Raw genomic sequence first — 24,960 nt, 5'->3', positions numbered from 1 at the left:
TTTGTTTACAAAGGATTTGTATTCTAATACTTGTATTTCTTTAAATGACATTATTTGTTTTATAAATTCTTACAATGACTTTTCTTTCATTAAACAACAAAGACATTTCCACAATTTTAAATTCATATTACGAGGGATATATAAGTAACTGAATACTTAGTACTAGGACTGGCTTATTTATATAATAGATTTTTATTTATGTACTTAATAGTTTTATCGATACATATTTAGTTACTATTATAAAAAAAAAATATTCCAATAAAATATATATATTGTAGTAGTAATAAAGAAAATAAATAGCAAGCAATAGCAAATACTAATAAATTGGTTACTTTTATCTATAAAAATGAATTATTAAATTAAATAATTGTTAATATTATTGATAAAGCTAAAATATGTAAAAATTAATATAAATTAATACCTAGGTAGTGAAATCTATTGCTTCTATGGATTCTATAAGATAAAGATATTTTTCTTTATAAGCATCTTGAGAATTCTTTTTTTAAAATAAGCTATGAAATAAATTACCTAAATATTCAAATGAATTATCATCATTATTACTATCAATAGCATTTTTTTGTTCTGGAAGATTTTTAAAGTCTAAAAGTCTACTTGTGTAAACTGCTTGAGGATTGGTAGTATATGAAAGAGTAGCACCAATATATGGTAATGAAGTAGAAGTAAACTTTTCATTAATTTTATCTGCTTCTTCAATTTGCTTATTAATTTCACTCTGATATTTACTTGAATGACTTAATAAAAGAGTTAATGATGTCCTTAATTCATCTGCTTTAAGTCGTTTTAAAGGATCAGCATCCCAACATTGTTCAATTACGTTCAAAATTGTTTGAGGAATTTTATAACTAGATTTTGGCCTAAGCCCTTGACAAATGCTAATAGCTAAGAATTGATCATGAGAAATATCATGATAAGGTGGAAGCCCTGTACACACTTCATATGCAATAATTCCAAATGAATAAATATCACTTTCCTGAGTATATTCTTTTCCTCTTAAAACTTCAGGTGCTACATAAGGTAATACTCCGTATATATTTTTATTTTCATCTTGAGAAGGTATTACATTTGCTGGTCGGCATAATCCTAAATCAGTAATACGAATTTGATTATAAGTGTGCTGCCTTTTTGTACCATTCAATATATTACCACAATGAAAATCATGATGAATTAATCCCTTATCATGAATATTTTCAAGTCCAGATGCAGTTCTTTTTAAGATATCCAACTTTTCTTCCCAATTCATTGAATTAAAACTATTATTTAAGCGTTGTCTTAAATTGCCATTTTCTGCATATTGCACTACCATCATAAAATTATTAGATTCCGGATCTCTAGTAATGCCATAACAGCGAATTACATAACCTTGGTAACATGCAACAATATGTGATTCAATCTAAAAAGCATTATATAAGTTAGTTTATCATTTATATTATTTACATTATTTATAAATTAGAAAGTGTCAATATATATTTATATCTTATATGAGTAACTCACTTCTCTTAAAAATTCGATTGTAATTATACTTGCCGCCCATTTAAATGGGATGGGAGTCCCATCCCATCCCATCCCATTCCATCCCAAATCCCAAATCCCATTCCCATTCCAATCCCAAATCCCAATCCCAATCCCATCCCAAATCCCAAATCCCATCCCAAATCCCATTTCCTATAATTTCAGCCAAATTTTATAATTCCGGCCAAAATTTCCTTTTTGGGCACTTGAGTAACGTTACACAATCCAAAAAAGGCAATTTTGATTCTCATCAAAAACGGGGAAATGAGTTACACAATAATCCAAAAAAGGAACTTTTATGTCGATCACTTAATTCCGGCCAAAATTAAAAATTACGTGACTCCGGCGATAAATAGCAAACTCCTTTTTTTTTAACATAAAATTTTTTCAAATATAATACTCTTTAATCTAAGAATTGATTAATTACAGATTATATGATAATAATATGAATGCTTAATAGGTTAATACTTTACAAATAATTAAATATACAAAAAATTATAAATAAATCTCTTTAAAGATATTATATCTTATACTGTATATGCTAATAATTTAAATTTAAATTAAAAAAATTAGAAAACTAAATCCATTTTTATTGAATACCAAGCCATTTTAATTAAATACTAAGCATTTGATGTTAATGAATTATTATTTATTATTTTATAGATAAATTTTTTATTATTTTAATAGATAGGTTAAAATAAAGTTAAAATATTACATTTTTGTTATAAAAAATTTATAATTTTGTAATGTTTTTTTATAATAAAAAGGCAAATGCAACAATAAAAAATTAATTCCAAATATTTCTTATTTAATTGATATTACAGGACCTCAGACATCTATTATAGAATTCATAATGGCTTTTTGCAAAAATTAACCTAATCTGCTCTTTTTTTTTATTATTTCTTGCAAGAAATATTTTTATTTTATAGAGCTTAATATTAGCTACAAATTAAAAAAAAGTTTATCAAAATTGGATCACTGGATATTGAGAAAATCGCAAAAAACTAATTTGAAAAAGGACCGTAATACTAGAGCTGTAATTCTGGCCGGAATTATATGATCGGCATAAAAATTTCCTTTTTCGGAATGCTTGTGAAACCAAATCTCCCATTTTTTGTGGGAAGAAAAATTTCCTTTTTTGGAATTTTGTGTAACATCACGTGATAGATAGACCAATGGGAGTAAGGTTACACAATATACATGTATAAGATTAATGGGATATGGGATGGGATATGGGATATGGGATTGGAATGGGATTGGGATTTGGGATTGGAATGGGATTATGACAAATGGGATGGGATAAATGGGATATGGGATGGGATATGGGTGGGATGGGATATGGGATTCTCCCAATCCCATTTATATGGGCGGCAAGTATAATTGTAATGTTTTGAGAGTTATGCAAAGATTTTAAGACAACTGGAAAATTTTTATTCTTCTCGTCACTATATTTAAGTCTTTTCCATTGATTATTTTTAGAATCCCATTCTTCTATACATCCATCTTTCCAAATTGCTTTATAAATAGTTCCAAATCCTCCTTTTGTCAGATATTCAACATTATCAAATCTATCATATTCAATCCATTCTAAAATTTCCCTGTCTTTATTAGCTTTAAGTTGCGCTTTTTGAATAAACTGGTCAACTTCATCATTTCCACTAGTCCAATTTTTGAAATTTTGTTGAAATTTACATTGACACCAAGAATTATAAGCTTTAGGCTGCTTACATCCATTACATAAACCATGAGATTTATAACGTGTTTTTAATTCTTCATTTAATATTAGCTTATCAATTAACAAACTTTGATCATCCGTTAATTTCTGATAGTTAAAATTTTTTATTTGTTCAATTACATCATCACTGAGCAAAAATTCTTCCATATTTAGATAATAAAAGCGAATAAAAAGGAATTGATTTTTTATTTTTTATTTTTTTTTTTACAAATGCGACATTATAAATGTGTTACATTCGCACAGCAGCGATCGACAAAACTTATTTTAATTTGGCCCAAATAAAAGATCAGCTGATGATCAAGAATTTCGTTAAGAAATTTTCTTTTATATAATACAGGGTTCACAAAAAAATTCCTTATCGGCATATTTCATTATCATTATACAGATTATTGTAAATCTTTATAATTAATTTGTAAATAAGTTATAATATAATATAGTCATTTATATTTTATAAACTTAATTCTTTTATATTAACAATTTTAGTAATCACATTTATGACATAGTATTTTATGCATTCTTGTATCTATTATTCATTATAATATATTTTTTATTATCTAAAAATTTTTCTGTCATTACCTTCTATATTTAAAATTTATGTTTCAGAAAGTTTATTATATTTTAAAGTTTTCTTTAAATTTGAGAATTCTATTTTCAATTCCAAGTGATTCCATGTATTTTTCTTAAAAATAACCTATTATTCCAACTTAAAATTTTAATTTTTTTTAGAGGATAAATCTTAAAGCTCCATTTAAATATATGAAAATATTTGATATATAATAGTATGATTTACAAATTTAGTATTTACGATAGACAAATTACCAAACTTCGGAATTAATTACGGCATATGAAGCTTATACTGTGATATATTAAATCGCCGTAATGTCGTAATTATTTAATGTCAAAAATACAAAAATTACACAAAGTAAGTAAATATTTTTTTCTGGTTATGCCGTAGATAATTTGTAATCCGTAAATCTATAATGCTGGTCTCGATGATTTGTTAACGTTAAATATTTAAATGGTAAAATCCATATGTTGTTGATACCGTAATTTCAATTCGGCAATTCCGACGGGCGACGGCACCTATAATTATATATTATGTATAGGGGAGGAGCAATATCACTTATTTTAGTATAGGTCAATGTATGATTTGTTCTAATTTTGCCACGTCAGTGGTAAAATTAGTAACCAATCATACAAAATAAGTGATATTACCCCTTGTAAGTAATATTATTACCGTATAACATTTAATATATATATATATATATGAGACAATTAAAAAAAATTCTCCATGTAAATGTTTTTCAGAATTGTAATATTGCATTTAATGTGAATAAATGATTTTATACGAATTTTATTATATATACACTTATAAATAGCTTTATTATGATATTATAAAGAAAGTATAAATAAAATATCTAAAAATATAGTATGTTATGATCATACATATGTGAATTTATATTGAAATAACACAAATTTGCGAAATTACCAAATTAGTTTCTTTAATTGGTATATGTATAGACTGTATATACATTTTCAATCGTATTAAAGTACCAGAAAATAGTTGATATGTAAATTTGAATATAATTTGAGATATTTGAATTTCAAATGGACATTCGTATTTAAATATTATGAGGTTTTAGAACTATTTTTTATATATAAAGAATTTCATTATAATTTTAAGGTGTTAAAAATGATCAGTATATTCGAATCTCATGACAGATTCGAATCTTGTAATTCTATATTTGAGTATCAAAATTTTACATGAATTTAAAAAAGCACACAGTATCTAACGATCCATTTGAGTTTGTATTTCGTTATATTTAAAAAATACGAAAATATTGATTTAAATAAATTTTTTTTTGCTTTTCGAAAAATTTTATATTTATCCCTAATAAAAGATTTTATTCGTTATTTCTGTAAAAACTCCGTAAAATGAGCCTTTCACGCGATCCATTCACGGAAAATATAAATAATTCGATAAATTCAATTTTTATCTGATCTTATGTTTTGATTAGCAAATCACCGGATCGCACCAGTTCGAAAATAGTTGACGATAAAAACATTTAGTAATTAATCATTACCTATAAATCATGTAAGAAATTTAAAACTTAAACCAAGAATTTCAATTTTTTGCAAATTTAAAAGTTTTATTTAATCATATTTTATAATAGAAAAAAAAAAATAATGAAATAAGAAATATAAAAACCATTTACATCAATCTTTAAACATTTTAACAAATAATACTGACAATAATCTATTCAAATCTCGATATTTTAAAATATACGAAATATCACTAAAATCCTAGATTTCCTAAAAAAAAGCTAATAAAATTTAAAAAATATAGAACTCCTCTTCTTCTTCACTTTCTTTCTCCTTACTTTTAGTCATAAATTTGATAGTACCTAAATCTACATATTTTTTTATTACTTCTAAAACTTCACAAAAATTTCCATAATTATAATTATATTCCTTATAATCAATAATCATAAATGAAAGTAATTTTTTTGGTGTTCTTCTTTCCCAACTAATAAAAAATGATTCTAAATCATTTGGAAATGCATCTGAATTTGTTGTATGTTGTATTTTTAATTCACGAAAATTATTTGGTGAATATTTTACAACAGTTTCTAATACTTCCTTTTCAGATAAATGATAATTACCACATAAAATTTTAATACTTTCTAAATATTGACAACTGATAAGTATAGTTTTTAGTACATCTAATTCACCATTTGTAAACATTATGAAAAGGCTTTTAAGGTTTGGACAAAACTTAGAAATAGATAAATTTAAAGTTTTGTTGGTACATTCACCTATATATAACTTTTTAAGGTTCTTTCCATTATTTTCTAAAAAATTCATTATATATTCCGGTTTTGAACAGTTATAAAAAGGAATTTTTAAAATTTGTAATTTTGGAAAATTAACATATTGTAATATTTCAAGATCTTTAAGGTCTCCAATTAAGAATGAAATCATCAATTCTTGTAGATTTGAGAATGAACTAACAAATGAGAATGATGAATCACAATTACTATAAAGCTTTAATTTTGTTATTGTGTTAGAATGATTTGTTATAGTAGGTATAATATCTGTCCAATTTCCATTAGAAGATGATAAAATTAAATTTTTTAAATTATTCTGTGAAGAAATTAATTCTTTTATCTCATCTGTAATAATTTTACAAAAATCTATAGAAATAGATTGTAAATTATGACATATTTGAGATAATTGATAAAAAAAATCTGAAGGAAGATCTGAATCACAATATAATTCTGAAAGTTCCCTTGCTCCAGGAAAATGAGGGAAAGAAATATTAAGGTTATAAAAAGGTTTACGGTGATAAGTCAAATGTTTCAAAGAAGAAATTTGGGTTGCAAACATTTTGATAATTTCATTTGCAACTAAACTATTTCTATGTTTAGCTAATGATTTTCTGCTTTCTAAGGCACCAATAATTATTCTATTAAACCCATAAATTGAAAGAGATTTGCAAAATGATACATAATTGAACAGCAATGGTTTTGAAGTGGGTGTTGAAATGAAAATATTATTATCATGCAAGATATTTTTTGACTCATTAGGAAGACAAGCAATTAATGTACTAAGGATTGAAGTTTCTATTTTGAATGAACGCTTTTTACCAAATTTGAAATTTAAAATATTCCTCCACAAAATTCTAACAGAAATTTCGCACCAAAGACGATTAACTAACAAACATGAGTGTAGAGTGAATTTATCCATCTCTAAATATTCAAAAATCTCATTTAAACAATCATCTGGAAGTTGATATGCCATTTTATTGTTTTATTATTTCAAAAAAAAAAAATGGTGATAAACATCCGAACTCCGAAGTTTTCGGATGAACACTGTATTTATATGTTTCATTATTGTGTAACTGTGTAACAAAATTTTGTTGATCAGTATAAATTTAAAAGATCATGTGTTGCAAATCAACCAAAATTAGTTAATATGGGCGGATTTGACTCGCGATTGATGTTACACGATGCATATAATTATCCAAAAAGTTCCGGATATCGCGATAAATAGTTTATTTAATATATTTGTTATAATAAAATTTTTTAGAGATAATATGATGTGACATATTTTATCAAGACGTAGCAGTATTTACAGTACCTTAGCTGCGTAATAATAAATAGTTATTGGATGAGGGAGTAGCTATATCGGTCACAGAACCGAATGATTGGATGAAAATGGGCCACGTAGTGGCCAAATCAATGAGGTCCCTTGTGACCGATATAGCCCCACATCCAATAAGCGTGTTATCGTTCTGACGTTTTTGATCATGCATTAATTAATAACATCATAAATAAGCTTTCTATAAAATTCATTTTTAATTCATTTTATTTAAACTTTTCCTACAAAATATTCATTTACGCCATTTTTTTACTCCACTTTATTATGTCAATCATGTGTTATTACTATGGCTAATAAAAATATCGGTCTATGAAAATCTGCATGATCCTATTGGGCTGAACGATAATAAGAATGATTGAACATACAGTGAATAAAAAAAAGTAGGAAATAGCGTTTCCGTATTTTTTTTTTATTGATAGAATAATATTTATGACGAAATGAAAATGTTTTGTTCCAATATTTATAAATTTATATGAATTAAAAATAAATTTAAATAAACTTATAAACATGTCGTGTAAACTTATTGAAGCAGAAACTTCATGACTCGTAGAAATCACCGTTCAAATGATCAGACTACTTTTGTTGTGATTAATATGATTGCAATAACTATTAATGAATAAAGTAAAATAAAGTAATAAATCATATTAATTAGGCTAAGTGATTAATATAATATGAGTTATGAGAGATGATGCAGGGGAAAAGCAATAAAGCAAAAAAACTATGTAACTCAATGAAGTTTTTTAAATTACGGGAACTTTACCGTCTAAACGCCAGTTCGATCCAAAGATTATTGGTCTACAGATTCCCATAATTCTATGGGAATTTATCTGGGAAGCCAGTTCGAATAATCAACATTCAAGGAATTATGAGGTGAAATTAGTGAAATAACGTCATCTTAGCTTACAAATAAGGAAAATATAGTTATTTATAGCTAAAATAAAAATCCCCACAACATGATATAAGATCTTTCTCAACTCTTAACAAAACGCAACACCCTAAATACATAAAAAGTTTGAATATTCCAATTCCCAAACATATTGAGATTGGTAAATTAATTGGTCGTGAGGGACGTAACCTAAAACTCATCACCGAAAGAATTGGTGCAAACATTTACATTGACAAAAAAACAAATTATAATTAACGTGAACAAGAAAAAAAAAGAAGGTCTACTTGAAAATAGGATTGGGGAAGCAAGAAATCAACCAAACGATTTGATGAAAAATATTTCTGTACAAAATAATTATTTTGAACGAAAAAAATAATAGAATAAAAAAGGTTAAAGATGATGGGTTCAAAAAGTAGGACATACCAAAAAAGTTAAAGATGATGGGTTTAAAAAATTGGGACACACCAAATAACTTAATGATGGGTTTAAAGCAGTAGTGTACACCAAAAAATCCAAAAAATCTCCAAGTAAAAACTATGAAGAGTCAGAGACTGACGAAGTTAATGAAGATTTAAAAAAAAAAATCAGAAAAAAAGGTAGTAAAAATAAACCTTGAGAAATTTCAGATTGTTCAGAATAATTGACGGCGGAAGAGAATACCAAAGCCTTTTAATAGATAATGTAAGATATATATCATACTTATCATATTTTCATTTATTATTGTTTACAAGATTAATATAAAGGTTATTAAATATAAATTATATGCAGAGTTGCATAATGTTATTACTCTTTCTTGTACTACAAATCCTCAAGCGTAGCTAGACTTTTAGATTTAAAAATATTCCAGAAAAAAAAAATAATTGATAATAATTCATTTGAAGAATATTCAGGTAATTATTATTATGAATTTTAATCTTGAAGTATTTAGTTTATGAAATTATGATTTAAATGATTTAAATATTTTTTTCAAATTATGGTAACTAATAAGTTAAAAAGGTTTAAATACTGTTTTGTTTTGGATGTACCAAAGAAAATGTATTAATAAAAAAGTTCATGTTAGTAATAATAATGATTTTAGTATAAACGGAAATATTAATTTCAGTTATTTTTTATCAACAGTCGAATTTTTCTTTCATAAACATAAATGACTATATTATATTATAACTGAACTGAATTTATTTGAAATATATATCAAACTAATCATAAAAATTATTATAAACCATAAAAAGTGAACTTTAAGATTTGGATATTATATTAAATAAATCAATTTTAAATTCTTTTATCATGGAAATTATGTTTAAAAAAAAAAATACAATTTCAAAGTATTTTTAATTTACTTTAAAAAAAAAAGTAATATTTTTATCATTAAGTTAGCAACGCATCTTTATTGAGGTATAATTACAAGAACGTAAATACACAAAATGCCTAAATACATAGAGGTACTATTAACTAAATTAACAATAACCCTATATCCAACCAGTCTAAACCAATATAAATAAAAAAACGGCACTGGATCCCTAAAATATTAAACTAAAAAATAAAAAAAGATTAAAATTAATCTGAAAGAGAATTCCTCCCCAATGGCCTATAAGGCAACGATGTTTAAGATGCCGGTAGAGCTAACGCGGGTGTTGAGATACCGACGGTACTAAACTTTGCGTAATTCACGTAACTAATGTAAATCGATGATCTCTGATCAATTTGGTACCGACAGGTAAAAAAACCTTTCCTGTTTGGTATCCCAAGCACACGTCAAAATTTTGCTGCGCCACGGAACGAAAATTTTCCCAGGAAGCTAAGTCCAAAGTCGGTTCAAGTCCAAGCTCGCAAAAGATCAAAGCGAAAAATAGGTGCCAGACTCCGTCTAAAACTCTTCGTTCACCGCCGACTTTTTATGGTATTATGAGTTCTTATAAAACTTGCTAGGCTCGAAACGCCTATCTAGTCGAAAGTGAAAAAAAAACTTGAAAAAAGCCCGACTGTCCCTTCTTCATATCAATGACTCGCAAAAAAGGTCTCAAACCAAAATTAAACGATAGAATAAATAGTTGGCAATATTTTTCTGGTGCTAAAACAAACTTTTCTTATACACTTTTACACTCTTCCGCCGTTTTTTGCGTCCTCAAAATTTTGGACATGATGATCGGCGGAAATAGTTCCCCAAGGACATATTAATTATTGGGATCTTTTTATTGAATGAAACTTTTTTTTAAGATAAAATTCACCTAATAAATATATTTTGCTTGTTCAATTACCAAATTTTATAAAAGAGTTGATTTTTTACTGAATTTTATGTTTTATTTAAATAAAAATAAAATAAAAAATATCCTATGATTACTCAAGAATAGACCAATCAGATTCCAATCGGTGGTGACCGGACTTATGACGGACTTGTACCATCAAATCACGCTGATCAACATTTGAATCAATGAGATGTGGAAGTACAAATAGTACAAATGGCGTTTTTGTGTTACATAAATTTTAATTTTAATTTTACTTAATTCTGTCGGTATAGAAATTGATATTTTCTTACTTCTTTTGTTAATAAAAAATATGGAAGGAAGTTCAAGCCAGGTAAATTATTATTTAAACAATATTAAAATTTAATTTTTTGCAAAATCGTTAAAAAATTATTTTATATAATATAGAGTGGAAATTCTTCTACCAATACTGCTCATGGTAACTTAAAAAATAATAACTTTCTTTCGTATAATACGATTTTGCTTGAAAATATGTCCAACAATCGTATCCTTCTCAAATTAGAAGAGGATGGATTTATTATGCTAGATGACAAAGTAGAAGAACTTTTAAAAAATTTGACTAAACCAAATTATTTGTACGCACTCAAATTGCTTTTTGAAAATTTACAAAATGAGTTTTCATCTCAAGTTTTAGCAAATTCATTAGAAGCTTTAGTTGATACTCCTTTTAATCATTATTCAAAAGAAAGTGTTGCTAGATTAGAATTACATTTAAGAACTTTGGTTACTGCTTTAGAAAGGATATGTTTTTCACCAATAGTACTTAGTAAAGAACTTCGGGATAAAGTTTATAATTCTTTAACAAGATTTTCAGAAATTCATCGTAAAACAACACAGGTTATCGAAAAAGGGCTTGATAATAATTTTAGATCAAATTTCAATCAATTCAATCAACAAAACAATAGTCAAGATGAACAAATTATCAAAAAGTGTAATTATAATATTGATTTTTTACTAATTCATTTGCGAGATACTCTTCATAGTTTACGTGATGATGAAACTTGGTTTCAAGAAATTATACGAAGAATTAAGGACTTTCTTAAAGCTGCATTGAATATTACACCGGGAATTTTATCAACAACAGGAGTTACACTTCCAAATGATAATTGTTCAATCTTATTAATGCTTGCTCAAATACGTCAAAGTTTAAGTTTTAAATATCCAGTAGCATCTTATTATGTAGATTGGAGAATTATGTTAATAATTCAACATAATCTTCTCATTTGGTCTGAAAATGAAAAGATTATAAGTAAAAAATTTGGAGAATTGGTATTAATGGAATATATTTGGAGCTTTTTGGAAAGTGAATGGGTTAATGCTGCTGACAAATCTATTTTAGATTCTCAAACAAAATTTGATGAAGTATCAAATAAAGTCACTAAAGCTTTGCAAAATACTGGAGGTTTTCTAAATGATCTTGCTGGAAATGAACCTATTGCATTACCACATACTTTATGGTTTGGAATATTAGATCTTGCACAAAATCTTATCCAAAGATCATCTCGAATAGCAATATATTGTCTTTGTTATTATTTAGCAATTGAATCACTTAATAAAGCACCAAGTAGTTTGATTCAGTTTAAATCTATTGAATTATTATTACATTTATATAATATTGATAATGAAATGTTTTCAATGATTGAAATTGATTTTGACCAATATGCACAAAAGTTAAGTGAAAACAATTTGGAAGATTCTTCAGAGAAATTTCGAAATTTATTAAATTTTACTAAAGAGAAATACCTTGAAGATTTAAAAATTCTAAGTAATAATATCGGAAAAGGAAAAGGCTTAAATCAAAATTCATATTTAAAGAAAGAACCATCACTAAATTCTAACATTTTAAATGTTATAGCAGATGAAATTACTTGTCCAATTAGTAATGAACCAACAGATCAATTATGTATCTTAAAATGTGAACACGTATTATCATTAAATAATCTAAAAAAGTTGAAACAAAAAATATGTCCTAATTGTCGAGAAAAAATTGAAGATAATGATATTAGATATTTACCACAAAATTCAATTTACAAAAATTTATATACAAAATTTTTTGAATCTGGACATATTATACCTTCAATAAAATCAGGAAATTCTGATCAATTAGATCAATTATATGATAGTGATGATTCAGATAATTCAGTAGTTAGTCATACATTAACTAAAAAAAAGAAATTTATGAATTCAATTATTAAATTAAATTCAAAGATATCATCATCAATACTTTCGAGAATTACAAAAAGACAACATCCAACATATCAAAATATTATAAAAGAAATAAATGATAAAAATTATAAAAAAGCTGAATCTTTATGTAAAGAGCGTTTAAATTATTCCCCTAAAAGTTATTCTTTAAGATGTATTTTAGCTTATATTTATAGATGTCTTAATAATTATGAACAAGCACATTTATACTTAAAAGAAGCTATTATTTTGAATCCAAAAAAACCAATTGCTTATTATATTCGTGGAGAAATATATTTTAGACAAAGTAAATATAATGAAGCAATGGATAGTTTATATGAATCATTAGATTATAAAGTAAAACTGAATAATTTATATATAATATGTGGAAATATTCACTTATTACGTAATTATTATGGTGATGATCATGAAACTATAGAAAACTATAAAATTGCATTAAAAAACGATCCAAATAATTATTTATGCCTTAAAAATTGTGCATACAGTTATAATAAGAAAGGAGATGATATAAATACTTTAAAAATGTTAGATAAATTGCTGAATATTGATGAGAAGGATTCACTAATTTTATGTTATTATGGAGAAATTTTATGTAATTTAACACAATATAATAAGGCTATACTATATTTTACAAATGCAAATATTATAGATCCAGAAAATATTCATAATTTGAATAGGAGAGCTATTACATATTATATTCTTCAAGAATATAATAAAGTTTTATTAGACCTTGATAAAATTATACAATTAGATCCATTAAATAGTTCAGCATATTATTTTAAAAGTCTAACATATTATACAAAGAAGGATATTAATAATACTAAGATATTATTTAATAAGTATACAGAAATATTGGAATCACAGAGTATTGATAATGATTTGGCAAAGATTCAATTATTTCATCTAGAATACTTATTAAATATAAATAGTCATCCTGATTTAAATGGTATATTAACGAAAATCAATCAAATCCCTAATATTAGCGAGAATGAATTATTACTTTTAATTAGATGTAAAATACATATCGAATTAAACAAGTATTATAAAGCCAAAGTAGATTTGGATACGTTATTTAAATTAAATAATCAATACAAATATTATTACAAAACTTTTTCATATCTTCACTTATTACAAAAACATTCAAAGATTTGGCCATATTTATATAAAGTTTATGATGACCTTACTGACCTTGGAATTGTTAGTGAATTCAATAAATACATGTATAAAGGTAAGAAAATATTATATTATTATTCAAAGTTATTAATTATTAACATATTTAAATTGAAATAATTTATTATAGAAAGAAATCTTTATTTTATTTCAAATCTTACAAATTTGAATAGTGAACTTAGTCAATTTCAAGAAAGTGATATAAGCAGGTAAAGTCTATTCATAATAATACTTTAAGTGCCAAATTGACTTAATTACAAATTAACCATGATCTTAAAATAAAAGTTTATCAGGGCTGGTATTGTGTTCAAAAAATGAAAAACTTCGTTTGGATTTGCCTTTATTAAAAAATTATGGTTGGATTTATCTTATTTGTAAAATTAATGTTAAAAAAATATTATCTAAAGATTGCTCTATAAAATTTATACTTAATAATGTAAGTGAATTACTTAAAACCTCTATTTTATTTAATTTAAATTAATAATAATTTAAATTAATAATAATTTAATTATAGGATTATCAAAAAGATTATATGTTAAAACATGAAGTTGTGTCAAAACTTGAGGAGTTAGGATGGATAGAATATCAGACTCCAGTATATAGCCCATATAATTCTCAACTTTCAATTGAAATAAATTCTATTGAAATGGTATATTCCTATTTTACTTATTCAGATTAATTCCATTTCAGAACAAAACATAACATTATTCTTTAATTTTTATAGCAAATAGATTATATTCGATTTGGAAGCAATGCAAACACAATAACTTATATTCCCGACATGAGTTTAATGAGTTATTTGTTGCCAGATTATCACCAACTTTTCTCAAATGTTCCAGAAACTTTCAAAGACAAGTATTTTCCAAGAAAAGAAATGGAAAATTTACTTGATCTAAAAGATATCCTTGACAACTTATAATTATTTACTTTTCCTATTATTATCGTTTTTGTTTTATTGAAAAATTCATTTATCTATAAAAAGAAAATCTTTTGTTTCAGGAATTTTTATTGATAAATAAAATTAATAAAATTGATAACTGTTAGAAATTTACTATCTATCTAATCCTGGGATAATAATTTTTAACTGAATATTTGTTAATCTAGCCGTCGATGTTTTATTATTAATGACAAACATTACCGAAGTAAATGTATTGTATGTTATTTTATTAAATTTTCTTCATGAGAAAAACGAACAAAGGATTGCTGGGTGCTGACCTAAAGTTAATTCCCATATTATCTGAATCTTTTGTAATTTTTTCTTTTTCATCTTCGTTACCAATATTCCAGCGCTAGTATGTAAAGTATTATACCATAGAATCAGAAAATTCATTACATATTCAAATGCTTGTATTAATACATATCGTATTTTGTGTAATGGAATATTTTGAATCTCATTTTATTCTCCTTCAAAAGATTTGGAAGATTTAATAAGACGCTTCAGCTACAAAAATCACGATGTATGTACCACTATCATGTATAACCTATTATTGCAAATAATATGGAAGTGGTCTAACAAATTAATTTTCAATCAAGCTGAAATTATTAGAAGGGATGAATATGAGAGAAAAAAGGTTGGCAATGAGAAAAAAGATCACTATTATTTTAAAATTTAATTAGTTTACGATAAATCGTTATAATATTTTTTTTCATACTTGACTTACAAATCAAAAGCAGCTTCATTGATTATTTGAACTATCAATTTTAAAAAATATGCATTGAGATCTTATTATATTTTTTATATTTTTATTGCTAAATGAAAATTAATTTAATTTATTAAAATAGAAATTAACTAAATTGATTATGATTGGTTCAGAGTGTAATGAAGGACTATTTATTCAATTGCCAGATAGACCCGCCAAGAAATGACCACAAAAGTCAACCAGACCATCGCAGAGGTAAAATTACTATGCTAAAAATTAAACTTTATTATTCCTCTAAATCACATTATATTGTTATTAAAAAATTCTTATTATTATTATCTAAAAAAGTTAATTGTCTACTATGTACTTGTAGCATGTTCAATATGATGTATCTAATATGGCCGGCAAAGCTCTGTTCCATTGAAACAGATTAAAAAACTTTAGGAGATGGTATTGTCGGTTATTCATTTATATACTCTGCTTCAGTTAAACGTAACACAATAATAATTTTTATGTCATTGTTATTGCCGATATGTAAAAACAAATTAATATTATTACAGCTATTTGCAAAATTAAGGGACAATCCAATTCATTTTACTTTGAAGTTTCATATGTAGCCATATCGTACACACTGTAACGCTCAATCTCGTGGTGTGGTCCTTACCACGTTGAGTCGTTAACGAAATATTGTTTTATTAAATACTAATATAATATCTATGCTATACAAATATATCATGCTTACAATATTCTATCCTAAACTAAATTTAAAAATCAAACTTTGATGTTTCTCCTCATATACGTTCTATCAATCCTTAAATTAACTAAGGAGGCACTTTTTCATAATAAGAAAAAGGCAAAAGGAATCATAAGGGTAAAAGGAATTATTATTTCTTATTTTTCAAATAATCAGATAAATGCTGATTATATAGATATTGATCATTTCCTTTGTTCAATAATTCCGTTGTAAAAGTATTCTCTAAACCTCATTTCGTTCAGATGATTAATCTTGTAGATCTTTTAATCAGGTGATTTCTTTGTAGCCTCGTTTAATAAATACTTACAATATCTTATGTTTCAATCGAACATGTTTGATAGTTTAACGTCATTCCGGACTGCAGTTAATAATAATACAAATAAAATTTATAAACTTAATCTAAATATAAAACTGCGCCTCATAATTATTAAATTCACTAGATTATTCCGTTCCGGCATAATCAGCAGTAATCCGGTCAAGTTATAATGTTGGCCAGAATTAACACACACGTTAAGTTGATCATTTCCTTTTTTTGGTGATCTAAAAATCTGGCCGGAATTATAATTTGGCCAGAATTATGCCGATCAGTAATAATCTCATGCGGAATGAAAATGAATTGGGTGGTCCATTCTTTTTGCAATTAGTGTAAAACAATCTTTTATAAAAAATTTTCGATATATTATTTAGTAGAATCGTCTCATTAAGCACACCGATTGATGTTTGCCCGAACTGAAGTAAACAGTTCCAGTTGTAAAATTCAATTTAGTTTGGCCAGGTCAGTATTAAAAGGAAAAAACCAAAAAAAACCAATCGGAACTTACACATGATCCAATAGTATATCCCAGGTTTTCCTGTTACACAATTCAAATGAGGGTATTCTAAACGTCAGAAGAATGTTTCTGCCCGAAATTCTACCCTAATTCTGGTAAGTTGACAATCACCAGCGGTGATATTTAGCAATACTCTAAAATTTTTCGTAAATATTTTTTTTATATGAAGAAAATGAATAAAAATTTTTTGATTTGATAAATTGATAAATTTATATTGTGTAATAAAGTATAAATATTGCATAATATGTTGAGTAACCCATAAAATTTTTTTTTATGAAAAAAATTTTTATTTATTTTATGAATGAAAAAAATGAAAGATATATATTCATAGGGAGGGGGCGTTATACAGCAGGCAAATTTTTCGTGTAGATCACAACCAAACAGAGTATGTGTTTTGATGATCGTTTAACCGGGTCTATGGGTCACTTTATTTTAAAAAATATATAAAAAAATTGTAACAATATATTTTAGAGAGTACAACAGATTACCGAATAGGAAAAGGGTATTGTCTGTTTTTTACTCTACAATAACTACGATGCGGATTTTCATATATTCACATTTCATTTTCAGCCATTTTCCATCCTCTTGGGACGGGTGCAACAGATCGCATTGCTGAAGCTATCCGGTTTACCTTTTTTTTAAAAATATCTTTTTTTTGTAGACTGAAATTTTTTTGATACTAAAAAAAATGATTTTTTTTTTAATCAACTGTTTTTTTCAGTTTATCCAGTCCAATACTTTCAAACCGAAAAATAAATTTTTTTAGTTAGTTTTTTTTCCATTTTCGGTACTGAAAATAAATTTTTTTTTTAATTTTTTTATGTTTCAATTGTTTCATGTTATTGTCGTAACTCAACTAATAGTATTGGGCGGGTGTTACGATAACATGTAGTGTATGGATACCTATGTATGTAGGGTATGCAAAATTGTATTGTGCGTTGCGACTTTTTAGAGAGCATAGTAAACATGTATTGTATGGTTGGCTATGTATGTAGGATATGGTTAAACATCACATATAAAAGGATCACGTGACCATACGTGTTACAGAATAGAACGGTCCAGGCCTTTCCTTATTAGGTAATAAACAATGTAGATCTGTATGGAACGCGTGTTAATATAATCGTTTTTGGATTTTACAAAGAGGAAAAAAAAATAATAATAATTGGCTTATATTTATACATGTAAATGCATGTAAATGCATGTAATGGTCTTCACGGCTTATAGAATTTACTAATTTATATTTTTAAATAAAATTAAGTTCAATTGCAAAAAACTTTTTATTAGTAATATTTATTGTAATTCAGATTTAGATTCTGCTGTGTCACAACACAGGATTTTTTTTTTTATTTTTCATGAAAAAAAAAATAAATTGAGTACTCTCACGAATTATCTTCCCTCGATTTTATTATCAAAATAAAAAATTTTTGAATGTCTTTTTAATAAAAATTATGGGTGATAAAGTACAAGTAAAAACTTATCAAATTAAATATTATAAAAATACACATAAACATGTTTTAAAAAACTTATTTAAAAATGAAGCATATTCATTTAAAAGTGATAAAAGTGTTGGTTATGAAGCTAAAGATTATACCACTGGAGATTATCAAATTGCAATTTGTCAAGATGGAAAATTTGCTGTTACATTTGATACGGGTAAAAAATAAATTTCATTATTACAATATAACGTACATAATTTTAAACATATATGTATATATTAATGAATTTTTCTTATTTTTCTTGAAAAAAATAGCAAACCTTCGAATTAAAATATTGCAAAATAGAGATTATCGTCCACCTAAGTTCGGTAAGAGCAAACGGTATGGACCAGATGATGACTCTAATGGATCCAGTGAAATTGATGATATACCCAGTACTAATGAAACTGTCGCTGATTTTCAAATAAATGATGACTTTACCATTAAAGTCTTTTACAAAAGCAACAAGTCGTCATTTTTTAATCAAACTCAAAATAAACAATGTAATCCTATGAATAATACTGACGAAGAAAGCGAAGAAAGTAGCTCGAATGAGGATAAAAAGGGAGAGCCATCTAAATGGTCTTTTGATATATCAAATATGCATAATGATAAGACGGACTCGAATGAGAATGAAAAAGGAGAGCCATTTAAATGGTCTTTTGATATATCAAATATGCATAAGACGGACGGGAAATCTTTAATTCTCGTCGCAATATCTCGCATAAACGTTGATGAGGATATGAAAGGGACAAAGGAAAAGAAACATGATAATAAAACTAGTGAATATGAACCAGAAGTCGAAAATACTGAAATTAACGTAATCACTAAAACAACCGATCAAATTAAAAAAGGAATCGCCATTTATCGTGTTGAAGTTGAGGAAAAAGAATCAAAAGGCGAAAATCTCGACGATATTAAAGATTCGGAAGATGAAAATAAAAAAGGAATCGCCGATTATCGTGTTGAAGTTGAGGAAAATAAGAATAAATGTCCGTCCAACGAAAATCTCGATGACGATATTAAAGGTTTGGAAGATCAAAATAAAAAGGGAATCGCCATTAATCGTATTGAGTACAAAGTTAGGGGACTGCCAGAAATGACGTCATTTTCTAAGGGGGGAGGGGGGTTAAGACCATGATGATGTTACACATCTTCCATTTTTAGACACTTGTAGTTAATATAATTCTAGCCAGAATTATGTTTTAATTTTACATTTCCTAAAATGAATGATGACATGGGGAGGGGGGGGGGTCAAAAATCCTAAAATTTAAATTACGTCATTTCTGGCCATCCCCTTAGTGCTGTGACTTGTTATTATTCTAATGAAATTTCAGGAATATGTAAATTCATAGAAGTTTCAAGCGAAGACGATTTATGTACCACAGAGCTGAAACAAAAACAACAGCAATCATCACAACAGCAATCACCACATGATCCTAAACTAAAAAGATTTATTATATTGAATTTTCATATGATATATAATTTTAATTTTAATGATCAATATGATCCTTTTGAATTGAATGAAGAATTTGAATATCCAAAGAGCTTTAGACATGAATTAGATAATTTCTATACACGTGACTTTGCAGATGCACGTGATTCACATGATCTCCATGTCGATGATAACTCCTACGAATTCGGTGGTTGTATGAAACGTCTTCTCTCATGTATTTACGATAAATATTTTTTGGTCACGCAATATAAAAGTAACGTGCGATCACTTGAAGGTAAAAATTTAAAATTGTTTATCTATTAAATACAACCAAAGATTAAATTATTACAATCTATCTTTAGTTTATAATCTGGCCAAAATGGAATTAAAAACCGCTGCAAAGAAATGTGAAAAAAAGGATGAACCCATAAAACAACAACTCTATTCTGATAAATTTTCAGTTAGCAGGTTACACTTGTGTTATACTCAAGGAATTGATATTATTAAGTAAGTTATGTAATTAATCGTTTTTATCTTCTAATTGCATTACTTATATATTTTATTAATTTATTAGTTTGTTTTATATGGAAAATGGTTTACGAATAACATCAAAAAAATTTGACGAAATAAAACAAATATATTTGTTAGAATTTATTGATAGTGATGAAAAATTATTTATAATTGGCGAATGTGAAGGAAAGATAGTATCTATTATTTGGGACATATATAATACTGCTGAATATGAACCAATAGAGTTAGACAATTTTCCAATAAATAAGCCTGTAACGATTAAAGCTTCTTTAGCTAGAACTTCGGGAAATATTTTGCAAATCGAAAATAATGGAAGGATTTACTCAGTCCTCGAAAAAGTTGAAAACAAATTAGAAGAGTGTAAAAAGGAAAAAATTGGAAAAAAGAAAAATTTTGCACCTCTTAGTTGTTTTGTGGATGGTAAAAAAATGATTTGCGCAGAACCATGGATGTTAGATAAATATGATGAGATCCCTCATTGCCTATATCATAATAAAGAAGGAGAAAGAACAGAAACTTTACAACTTATTGTTGGTAGATCCACTGTTCAAATTTGGCATCAAATCAATTCTGATGATGAAAATATTATAGACAAAGATGATCTTCCTAACAAAGGTGAACCATTTCTTGAATATATATGGACAAATCGTATGCCGATAGACCAAGAAAGAGAAAAAACAGGATTACGAATTGAACAGCCTGAAAGTTATGGATCACCTGTCACATCAAATGGATCACATGACACATTAAACGACAAATTAAATGATTTTTATTTAAAGGTTTATTGGTATGAAAGAAAGTTGCAGAAAGATAAGAAAGAGAGTGCAAATATTACAGAGGAAGATGAAGAAATAGATGAAATAGAAAAAGGAAACAAAGATATTAAAAAGAGTGAAAAGGTGAAAAGGAAAGAAAAAGTAATTGAAAAAAAAGATATTATTGAAAAATTTCATGCAATAAGACATGCTTGCAGGGCATTAGAACATCTTAATAAGCGCTTTATAAGTAACCGCCTTGCAAATAATTACATTAGAATACACAAAGTAGGTTGATTTTAGTTATTGAATTTATTTGTTTTTAGGAAAACAAAGTAACTAATATTTCTTTTTAAATAAAAAGTACGAGAAGATTATTGGCTACATCAAACATATAATTTGGAAATTTGCTAAATATGAACCCGAAATTTTCAAATTATTGTGTGTTCGATATAATCTTATGAAAAATTTGATTCTTAGTGATTGTGACCATTTAATAAAATTTATATTATTTGGAGATGAAAAACTTGATGATTGTAATAAAGTTTTTAAAGGACAAAAAGAAGTTAAAACGAGATATATACCAAGTAATGAATTATGGCCAGGAAAAAAGTTTCTAATAGATGATGATCTTTACTTCAATAAAGGAAATGATAAGCTGGAAGATAATGAAGAAATTGAGCCAAAAAATAATATGGAATTGGCAATTTATCATTGCAAAGGTAAGTCTTAATTTTATAGTGAAGCATTATTTATCAGCATTAGTTAAATTTAGGTTAATTTATTTATTAAGTGTTTTCATAATTTACATTTAAATTGCTTTTTACAATTAAATAAATTTGTTTTTATTATAGGTCGTGAACTTAAAGATACAATTATTATTGCTTATCTTTTGGAATATTATTCCAGACATGCAACAGATTGTGCAGGTTGGATGTGCACTGTCTCTAAAGCAATTCCTTTATTATTTAAATATAATTACGGTTTGTTTTTTAATTCCAATTTAATTATTTTTATTTGAAAAGAATTTATAAAATTTATTGTTTCTATATTATTCAATAGATGATTATGCTAGAAAGCTATTTTTTAAAGAATGTTTTGCAAATCAAGACCATTTTTCGGTTCAAGATCCTAATGAAATTATTCCACCAGAATACCTGGCAAGACGTAATCATGATATCAAATTTAGAGCATTTAGACCAATGGTCAGATTAAAGTCTAATAAAATTAAGTGGTACGATTATATACGAATAAAAATTAAATCTCTTAAAAGTTACATAATTAAGAATTATGAAAATTATGATAATGATCTTGGAAAATCACCATTAGCTTTAAGATTGGTTCCTCTTCCCAATTTCACTGTAAACAGCATTGAAAATGACAAAAAAGAGTATAATTGGATAAAAGATATTTTATACCTTCTTTGGTTTATATTTTTACCACGATGGTACCAAATTAAGCGGGATGATAGGACTAAGTTAAGCCCTTTTTCTAGAATGATACATTATGAAAATAACGATGATATCTATGATAATCCAGCAACTGAAGCTGTTATTAATTTTCGTTGGCAAAAAGCAAAAAATTTCTTTATTTTACTTTTCTTCCGATTTCTTATCTTCGCTATTTGTTTTGTATTAGTTAGTAGGTCATATTTGAAACATGGTACTACTATAAATAGAAAATTTTTACTTGCCTTAATTATTATATTCTATTATTTGGCAATTTATCAACTTATTACCGAAGTGTTGCAACTTAAGTACCGTGGCTTTAAAAAATATTTTGGTGATATATTCAACCTTTTTGATATAATCTCTATTGTACTTTCTGTAACGATGATGTCAATAATGCTTGAAAGTTTTCAATTTTCTGATGGGTTTAAAAATGTTAAAGAAATTAATAATTGGTTAATTGTTGGAATATCATTTTCAATTTTCTTTCTTTGGATTGAATTGGTAAGTTTTAATTTTATTTTCTAATTAATTGATTTTTATTCTGTAATCATAAATCATTAATCATAAATCATATTTATTAAAATTATTGATCAATTTTAATGAATTAGATTCTCTTTCTTCGTTTATTATCAAGTAAAATACATTATTTAGTTGAAGAGTAATATCCCTTCATGATATATTATTATATTAACTAATTAACCCATTTTTTTTACTTGATAGGTATTGGTATTTATATTTATTATTCAGTAATTATCTTCAAAGCCATATTTCCGTTCTTTTTATTTATATTAATTGTGATAATTGCATTTGCGCACACAATGTATGAAAAAAAATTTTTTTATTTGATTTAATTTACTGTATGCATGATTTTAACTATGGTTTATTTGTTATATATAGGTTTGTGCTACTCAGAGATCCCACTAATATTAGAACCAAAGATTCTACATACAGTGGAAATGCTACAAATGTTATAACAAATGAGACACTTATTGTTAAACTTAAATCTGATTTTGATCCCCAATCTAATGATAATCCATTTTCAACTTTTTTAAATGCAATTGTAACTACATATTTTTGGATTGGCGATAATTGGGTTCAAAGAGATGAATTTGATTTTTGGGCTATTGATGTGTTTACTTTAATTGCTAGTGTAATTCTTGTAGTTCTTTTAATGAATATGTTGATTGCTTTCATGACGTGAGTTCTTTTCATTAATTTATAGTCACAATTTTTTTGATATTCTTTTATTTATACATTTATTTACTTAGTGGTGTATACGAAAAAGCAGAAACTAAAGGTAGACAAACTTTATTAAGACGACGAGCAAATCACATAGCAGATTACGAAGCATTGTACCATATTCACTTTTGGAGTCATGAACCCGAACCAAAACATATTTATTATTTTGGACAATCTAAAGCATTTGAAGAATGGTATGCAGGAAAAGGTGATCAAGGTGCTATATATAAAGATTTTGAAGAAAAATCTACATTCACAAAACAGATTTTTGAGAGGAGAAATTATGATGATCATTCAATTTGGGACTACGATATCGATATCGATAATATCGAATCAGAAATCAAAAAAATTAAAACAAAAAAAAATAGGTTAAATAATAGAATTAAAAAATTGTCTAAAAAAATTAATGATCCAGAGAATGAAAAGAAAATAAAGAAAATACAAAATAATATTTATGATAAAATTAGAAAAGTTGATAATATTAAAATTAAAAAAATGGAATGGGATGGAAGGTTTATTTACCATTGAAATCTATTGAATGTTTTGATCTAAAAAAAAGCTTCATAATTAAAAATTTTAAATTAGGTTAGTATTTAAGTACACGATATTTTACTTTCTATATACTATAATTACTCCATGTTCTATATTTTTTTATCACATGTCACTGATAATGAAATTCTCTATGAAATAAAATAAAATATTTTTTTATCACGCGCTGCTCAAAAATGAAAATATATATAAATATATATATGTATAAAAACCGTACCTCTATCTAGATTCCATCTCACAGAGTGCTCGCATATCACATAAAAAGTTTTGTCGTAATTGAGATTTAATTAATTTTAATAGATGATTGATATAGAATTTTTTTTTAAAAAAAAAAAAAAATTTAATCCAATCGC

General features: G+C 26.1%; 4 protein-coding genes across 4 annotated transcripts; 2 read left to right on the top strand and 2 right to left on the bottom strand.

Moving 5' to 3' along the window:
• Nucleotides 1-421: 421 nt before the first annotated feature.
• OCT59_015511 (uncharacterized protein) lies at nt 422-957 on the bottom strand (the record flags this gene model as incomplete). The annotated part of the gene is made up of 3 exons (XM_066140061.1): nt 422-453; nt 529-875; nt 953-957. 3 exons carry the CDS (start codon nt 955-957, stop codon nt 422-424), a joined length of 384 nt encoding a protein of 127 aa, XP_066002878.1.
• A 4,443-nt stretch (nt 958-5,400) lies between these two features.
• Nucleotides 5,401-7,112, bottom strand: OCT59_015510 (uncharacterized protein). The gene has a single exon (XM_066140060.1). The coding sequence runs from the start codon at nt 7,064-7,066 to the stop codon at nt 5,600-5,602; it is 1,467 nt and encodes a 488-aa protein (XP_066002877.1). The 5' UTR covers nt 7,067-7,112; the 3' UTR covers nt 5,401-5,599.
• A 3,753-nt stretch (nt 7,113-10,865) lies between these two features.
• OCT59_015509 (uncharacterized protein) lies at nt 10,866-14,867 on the top strand (the record flags this gene model as incomplete). The annotated part of the gene is made up of 6 exons (XM_025315550.2): nt 10,866-10,886; nt 10,961-14,006; nt 14,079-14,157; nt 14,234-14,384; nt 14,463-14,597; nt 14,673-14,867. The coding sequence occupies 6 exons, from the start codon at nt 10,866-10,868 to the stop codon at nt 14,865-14,867; spliced, it is 3,627 nt and encodes a 1,208-aa protein (XP_025182544.2).
• A 3,753-nt stretch (nt 14,868-18,620) lies between these two features.
• Nucleotides 18,621-24,586, top strand: OCT59_015508 (uncharacterized protein; the record flags this gene model as incomplete). Its single annotated transcript, XM_066140059.1, has 12 exons — nt 18,621-18,825; nt 18,923-19,675; nt 19,985-20,377; nt 20,445-20,589; nt 20,657-21,656; nt 21,733-22,090; nt 22,223-22,351; nt 22,431-23,320; nt 23,428-23,477; nt 23,540-23,545; nt 23,717-24,016; nt 24,088-24,586. 12 exons carry the CDS (start codon nt 18,621-18,623, stop codon nt 24,584-24,586), a joined length of 4,728 nt encoding a protein of 1,575 aa, XP_066002876.1.
• Nucleotides 24,587-24,960: the final 374 nt, after the last annotated feature.

This window comes from Rhizophagus irregularis, chromosome 23 (assembly GCF_026210795.1).
Source record: "Rhizophagus irregularis chromosome 23, complete sequence".
Classification (NCBI taxonomy): Eukaryota; Fungi; Glomeromycota; class Glomeromycetes; order Glomerales; family Glomeraceae; genus Rhizophagus; species Rhizophagus irregularis.
The sequence above is the reverse complement of the archived record's forward strand: the minus strand, read 5'-3'. Positions and strand labels throughout refer to the sequence as shown.